Source organism: Conger conger, chromosome 6 (genome assembly GCF_963514075.1).
Source record: "Conger conger chromosome 6, fConCon1.1, whole genome shotgun sequence".
Lineage (NCBI taxonomy): Eukaryota > Metazoa > Chordata > Actinopteri > Anguilliformes > Congridae > Conger > Conger conger.
In genome coordinates this window covers 6,019,892-6,027,391 of record NC_083765.1, presented here as the reverse complement: position 1 = coordinate 6,027,391, position 7,500 = coordinate 6,019,892, and the positions used below count along the sequence as shown (strand labels likewise).

At 53.3% G+C, this 7,500-nt stretch overlaps 1 protein-coding gene across 1 annotated transcript in view; it reads right to left on the bottom strand.

Annotated features, from left to right (window-relative positions):
* Window positions 1-7,500, bottom strand: part of cdh15 (cadherin 15, type 1, M-cadherin (myotubule)) — a 25,575-nt gene that overhangs the window by 7,997 nt on the left and 10,078 nt on the right. The window contains exons 2-8 of the mRNA XM_061245065.1: window positions 4,344-4,517; window positions 3,990-4,145; window positions 3,582-3,726; window positions 2,811-2,992; window positions 1,786-1,914; window positions 983-1,168; window positions 303-547 (exon numbers count right to left, since the gene is read on the bottom strand). Of these exons, the coding sequence (XP_061101049.1) occupies window positions 303-547; window positions 983-1,168; window positions 1,786-1,914; window positions 2,811-2,992; window positions 3,582-3,726; window positions 3,990-4,145; window positions 4,344-4,517 (1,217 nt within the window). The remainder of the gene's footprint in view (window positions 1-302; window positions 548-982; window positions 1,169-1,785; window positions 1,915-2,810; window positions 2,993-3,581; window positions 3,727-3,989; window positions 4,146-4,343; window positions 4,518-7,500) is intronic.

Below are 7,500 nucleotides of genomic sequence, written 5' to 3'. Positions count from 1 at the left end.
AGAACAGACGGCACACAGTCCCAGGCACATTCAGCAATGAGAGAAGCGTAAACCGACAGAGAAATCCGTTCTCGTCAACGCTGCAGTGCGGTGACCGGAGGCTTCGTACCTGGCACACGAGAGCGTCCGCGTTCGGGCTCACCTGAGGTTCTGGTCGTCCGCGTTCGAGCTCACCTGAGGTTCTGGTCGTCCGTGTTCGAGCTCACCTGAGGTTCTGGTCGTCCGTGTTCAAGCTCACCTGAGGTTCTGGTCGTCCGCGTTCGAGCTCACCTGAGGTTCTGGTCGTCCACGTTCGAGCTCACCTGAGGTTCTGGTCGTCCGCGTCCTCGGCGATGTTGCGGGCCAGAATGGTCCCCGGGTCGACCGACTCCGGCACGCTCAGTCTGAGCGGGTCCACTCTGAAGCGCGGGGCCTCCTGGGCGTTGGCCACCGCGACCGAGACCGTGGCCCCGCTGCGTGGCCCCTGGGGGCCCTTGGGACTGAGAGGGGCCTCGTTCTCCACCGTCAGAACCAGCTCGTACTCCATCTGAGACTCGTAGTCTAGGGGCTGCAGAACGGGAGGCACTTTAATCAAAGGACAGGGCCTACGAGAGAGGAGCTAGCTGTTGATCATTGGGAAGTGTCTGGGCGTGTCACTGTGACAGAAGACATGGACATTACTCGATTACATGGCCTGACCAGCTACATGCACTTTCACATGTATAGTTTTACTGTGATAAAATGCAGGGTACAGATTTTGACCCTGGTAAATGTTTCTCACAAGCAATCTCGGCATGCAGTTCTACAGTCGACCAGCAGAGGACGACAAGGGCCCCGTGCGAGTGAACTGCGGTCCAAGAGTTCAAATGAGGCCGCTGTCGTAAACTGATCCACAAGTCACCATGTCAACATTCCATAAGAAGATATAAAATATAATACACAATAAACAGATGAAATAAGCCATGCTTCGGCTCACTTATTGGCTGGACGTCCGATCGCTCACCTTCACGACAGAGAGGATGCCCTGGTTGGTCACTGGATCGGTCCGAACGGCGAAGTGTCCCTGCGGGTCGCCCCTGACGACGGTGTACTTGGCCCTCCAGTTCTCCGAGCCCGGCTTGTCTTCGTCCGTGACGTCGACTCTGCCGATCTCGGCCAGCTCCCTGTTCTCCACTGCGGTCACGCTGTACTGCAGGCGACAGAGACCACCGCTGCCGATCTAGAGACTGTTGACTAAATGGTAAATAGCGCCTTTATCCAAAGCGCTGTACAATTGATGCTTCTCATTTACCCATTTATACATACACCAACAGCGATTGGCAGCCATGCAAGTCACCAACCAGCTTGTCCGGAGCATTTAGGGGTTAGGTGTCTTGCTCAGGGACACTTCGACACACCCAGGACGAAATCGAACCGGCAACCCCTCCGACTGCCAGATGACTGATCTTACTGCCTGAGCCAATGTCGCCCCACGACTATGGTCATGCTGTACAGCAGGCAACAGAGACAGCAGCTGCTGATCTGGAGACCGTTCACTGCGGTCATGTTGTAGTCAGCCTAGAATAAAAACCATCCTCATGGCTGATGACATTAGGTTAGAGGAATGAGAGCAACAGAGTACACCAGTGTAAAGTGTACAACAGTGTAAAGCCTACAAACATCCAACATGCAACTTCATATTACTTTCTATATACATTTTAATTTCATAAAAAGCCATGAAGAAATAAGAACAGTAGAGTAGCCACTTCTACATGAATCGGATGAAACGAACCGAACCCCGCTGCGGTCTGGAGATGAGGCACTTACGGAGGCCGGGGAGAACCGGGGGACGTGGTTGTTGATGTCCGTCACGTGTATGAGCACGGAGCCCAGATCCGACAGCCCCTCGCCTGCCATGTCCGCCACCTGCAGGGTCAGTCTGAAGCCTTCCACCACCTACCAACGCAACGGCACGTCTACTCATCACTGGAGATAGCCTACGCATCACTGGAGATAGCCTACGCATCACTGGAGATAGCCTACGCATCACTGGAGATAGCCTACGCATCACTGGAGACAGCACTGTGACTCTGTGAGGAAGAACCGCAGAACTGCCCAATAGCGAGAAAGGAAACGGGGTCAGGTGATTCCATTCAACTCTGCTCAACAGGCTACTCCCACCACAAGATGGCCGCCACACTCCGGAAATGCTATAAATGCTCAATTATTTCCTATGAGTGTTGAACAGTTCTGTGGGTAGAACAGTTCAGTGGATAGAACAGTTCAGTGGGTAGAACCGTTCAGTGGGTAGAACCGTTCTATGGGTAGAACAGTTCAGTGGGTAGAACAGTTCAGTGGGTAGAACCGTTCTATGGGTAGAACAGTTCAGTGGATAGAACAGTTCTGTGGGTAGAACAGTTCAGTGGATAGAACAGTTCTGTGGGTAGAACAGTTCAGTGGATAGAACAGTTCGGTGGATAGAACAGTTCTGTGGGTAGAACCGTTCAGTGAATAGAACAGTTTGGTGGATAGAACAGTTCTGTGGGTAGAACCATTCTGTGGATAGAAGGGCAGCACACTTCCTGTACAGACTGTTCTGCCCGTCACTGCTTCCTTACAGTCCACCAACTATGTTGTCATTTCATCAAACTGTGCAGCTGATGGGCTATATATATATGGACCTGAGAGTGCCACTGAGAGCATTGGCACGATCAGGACTATCAGAACGTCAGTGTGCGAGACACGTCCACACTCCTCCATGAGTCACGCATCAGCTAGCTGAATGTGACGGCAGCCTAGGCCAGATATAAATGTCCCTCCCCGTGTGGGGCGCAGAGGGGCGCAGAACCCACCTCCCGGTCCAGCCCCACATCGCGGGTGTAGATCACGCCCGTCTCGTTGTGGACGCCGAACATGGTCTTGTTGATGCGGAAGGGCGGGACGCTCTCCTGGGCGACGATGGAGTAGCTGAGCAGCGCGTTCTCCGTGGTGGGGTCGTCGCCGTCGGTCGCCGAGACCGCGGTCACGGCGGTACCTGCAGGGACGCCGGTCTGAGGTCACCTGCTCAGGTATGACCCCCCCCGCCACCAACCGAATCAATTTCTCCTTTCAGAATGGGGTAAAGGGGACCGAGAAAGTGTATCTGCTCTTCTCCTCATCGCGACTGTTGACTGACATGTAACTCCCCGAGTACGCCTGTCCAACACAGCCACTCTGCACACTGCAAACACCAACCTCTACCACTATGTTCGTCTTATACTTACACTTAAGACCTTATTTCTATTACTTTTTTCTTAAGTAAGACCAAAGCTGCTGCGAATCAGGAGAAGGGAGGCTTTGACTTGTTTTAAGATTTGTATTGTATCAATTGTCGAGCAAACCAGTATCTTAAAACGAGCAAACATTTTCTACGTGAGGAAAAAAATAAGATTTTAAGTCACGTTACAAGACTAAACCACGTGTGAAGACAGACTTTTTTTTTTGCACTGTAGAGGAAGAGTGCAGTCGTCCACAGCCACAGTGATAACGACAACTGAGCCTGACCCCTGACCCCTGACCCCTGACCTGTGTGTGCTGATGTTTGGCCCCTCCAGTGTGTGCAGGTGAGCGAGGCAGACCCTTACCTGGTATGGAGAATTCTGGGACATAGCCCACGAACTCAGACTGCGTGAATTTGGGCCTGTGGTCGTTCTGGTCCACCACGACTATCTCAATGGTGGAGGGCGTCTCCAATTTCTCCCCGCTCTTCGACAGGGCGAAGGCCTGGAGCTGAAGAGCACAGGACACTGCAGTCACTGAAATATATTATCAAATAATGCATTAGTCTGTGCGTCATTTTAGGGCTTTTACATTTACAGTACATTTTAGTCATTTGGCAGACGCTTTTAATCCAAAGCGACTTACAAGTGCATAGGTTCTTCCACAAGTTAAAGCATCACATCCAAAACTAGTAAAATGCACATGAAGTGCTGTTCTAAACAAAAATAAAGTCGTTGTAAGTGGCTTTTTTTTTTTTGTACTCCCGGATTTACCGTGAAGCTGCTGTACTGCTCTCGGTCCAGGGGCACCAGACTCAGGATCCAGCCGGTGTCCTCCTCAACCTCAAACAGGCCCTTTGGGTCCTGATCCACCCCCGGGCCCTCCAGCCTGTAGATCACCTCCGAGGTGAACGCCTTATCGGACTTAATCTGGAAAGGAGAGCAGACAGGGGTAGTCCCTGCGGCGTGTGCCAAACGGTAGCCTCGACTCCCTGTGAGGAGAAAGTATCTGGATCTGGATGTCCATTTTATTATTTCTTAAACACTTTTCTTTTGAAAATGTTTACAGGGGCACGTTTCCCACGGACCCTGCCGTGTCCCCCCCGATAGCGTGTGAGCAGAGGGTACCTCCACCAGCTTTTCGGGGACTTGTTTGCTGTTCTCCGAGACCCGGATGGGTGGGATGATCCAGGCCCTCTTCACCCTGCTGGGGTGCACACGGTCCCCAGTATCAGGCCTCCCTCCCCAGGGGAACAGGACATCAGAGCCGGGCTCCTCCGGTCCCAACTCAGAGCAACTGACCTGAAATAGTCCAAAAACACCTTTTCATGCGTCCCAGTGTGACCATACATTTAATGTCAAATACAGCACAAGCCAATAGGCCTCCACACAGCATTGATACACATGCACACACACACAAAGTGATACTAATTTGAAGCACGTGAACAACTATACTTATGTACAGTTATATTTATCCGTGCCTGTGTGCCTGCCTGTGTGTTTGTATGTGTGTTTGTGTGCGTGTGTGTGTGTGTGTGTGTGTGTGTGTGTGTTTGTGTGCGTGTGTGTGTGCGTGTGCGTGTGTGTGTGTGTGTGCACTCGGTCAGGCTATAGGAGAATGGTGACCTCTGGAGACCCTGTCTCTAATGTGGAATCCACAGCGCAGTGTTGGCAGAGGGGCGGAGGTTCAGTTTCAGTGGCCATGCTGTAAACGCCCAGCTCTCCCGCCAAGAAACTGACACAAACACTCCTTTACCCTAAACCCAGACCCCACCCCAACACTGACCCTAACCCTAACCCAGACCCCCACCCCAACACTGAACCTAACCCCCAACCCCCACCCCAATACTGCACCTGACCCAGAACCCCACCCCAATACTGACCCCAACCCCCAACCCCCACCTCAACACTGACCCCCACCCCCAACCCCCAACCCCCACCCCAATACTGCACCTGACCCAGAACCCCACCCCAACACTGACCCAACCCCCAACCCCCACCCCAACACTGCCCCCAACCCAGACCCCCACCCCAATACTGACCCTAACCCAGACCCCCACCCCAACACTGCTCCCAATCCCCAACCCCAACACTGGCCCCAACCCCCACCCCAACACTGCTCCCAACCCCCAACCCCCACCCCAATACTGACCCCAACCCCCAACCCCAATACTGCACCTGACCCAGAACCCCACCCCAACACTGACCCCAACCCCCAACCCCCTCCCCAACACTGCCCCCAACCCCCAACCCAGACCCCCACCCCAATACTGACCCCAACCCCCAACCCCCACCCCAACACTGACCCTAACCCCCAACCCCCAACCCCCACCCCAATACTGCTCCCAATCCAGACCCCCACCCCAACACTAACCCTAACCCAGACCCCCACCCCCTCCTTGTGGTGGAAACCTAACGGTGTCAACTAAACCACAAGGTAACAGTCTTGGTAAGTATAGACTGCTTTGATAAGCGTCAACCTCGTGTTGACAGCACGCTATCAAACAGTCGAAACCTGCACCGCCGCTTGCACAACATTTTTAATGATAAAAAATTACTAAAAAAACACTAAAAATCAGTAAAATTTGAAAAATATTTGACAATTCCAGAAAATAAAAACAGTTTAATTGAACCACAAAAAAATAGTCTTGCGTTATTCTCAAAATTAGAAAATTAAAAACACCTAAAAACACACCACCTTACCCACACCAAAACACCATGACGGCTTTCGCTGAGGCCACTAGGACCCTCTTCCGAGTCATCCAGACAACGCATCACCTGCAGAACACTGCAGTGTCTGGAGCCGGGACAGCACCACCCACCAGTTTATTTAAAAAGATGCAGGAATTGGCCACCCTGGTGAGACCGGCCTCCCCGACAGAGGACACCATGTTGTTACTGACGGGGAATGCCCGAAACTGGCTCCACACATGCATGCAGATCTTGGAGGAACACTATCTCAAGATCCTGGAACAACTCACCAAAAAGTTGGAGAGAATTCAGCTCAACAACTGGCCAGAGGCGTTCCAGGTGGCGGCCAGGTGGGCCAAAAAGAAGTTTGGCCGAAGATTACACCCGACCACCCTGGACATCGCCCAGGAAACAGTGGCCCCAATTTGGAGAACTGTAAGACGCACAACTCCAGTCTCCACCAGCAACAGATTCACTGCTCTAGTGAATCCTCCACCACCCCCACCCACAGCGGATAGAATCACCCACACTACGCCCCGGAACCAGGACCAGTACCAGAGGGAGTGGCCAACACTGCGGCAGACATGCACCCCCAGGATCAGCGCTCCTAAACCCCACCGAGCACCAGCACAGAACCGGAGAAGGACCCGTGGAACCCCAGAAAACCACAGGGACTGGACTCCGGAACCACTACCACAAAGGCCCCAAAAACCCAGACACAGACGGGACCATGACCACTCTGGCCCCACCGCTAACCCCCACTCAGCTCCTAATTCTAACCGCACCCCTACCCCTATCCCTGACCCCAACCCCCACCCTAACCCCAACCCTGACCCCAACCCCCACCCCCACCCTAACCCTAACCCTAACCCCAACCCTGACCCCAACCCCCACCCCCACCCTAACCCTAACCCTAACCCTACCCCTGAGCCCAACCCCCACCCTAACCCTAACCCTAACCCTAACCCTGACCCCCACCCCCACCCTGACCCCAACCCCCACCCCCACCCCCACCCTAACCCTAACCCTACCCCTGAGCCCAACCCCCACCCCCACCCTAACCCTAACCCCACTCCCACTCCGACCCCTGACCTGAACCCTGCACCCACTCCCACCCCCCCACCCCACGCCACTGGAGCCGGAGTAGCGGAGGAAATCTTCTACCCGACCAGACACCCCCGAACAACCCGGAAGGTCCAGGAATGGACCATCAGAACCAGCAAACCGAACATAATCCTAGGGGACTCCAACCTCTCCAGGATCCAGTCCCACTCCAGGGGAGACCTCCAAATTGACAGCTACCCCGGAGCAACATTTTATCATATCGCAGGACTTCTGGAGAAAACCCAAGTGAATCCCAGAGTACAGAGAGTCATCCTGTCCACTGGGATTAACAACAAGGACCAGCACCCTAAAAAAACTGCAATAAAACAGCTGCAGACCATGCTGAGGATGACGAAAAACACCTTCCCGGCAGCAGAAATTTGGATCCCATTAATTAATTATTCCCAAAACCTGGAACCCCGCCAGAAATCCAATTTGGAGGAGATCAATAATCACATCCTCCGAAACATGCCACATGTTCCCAAGCTTC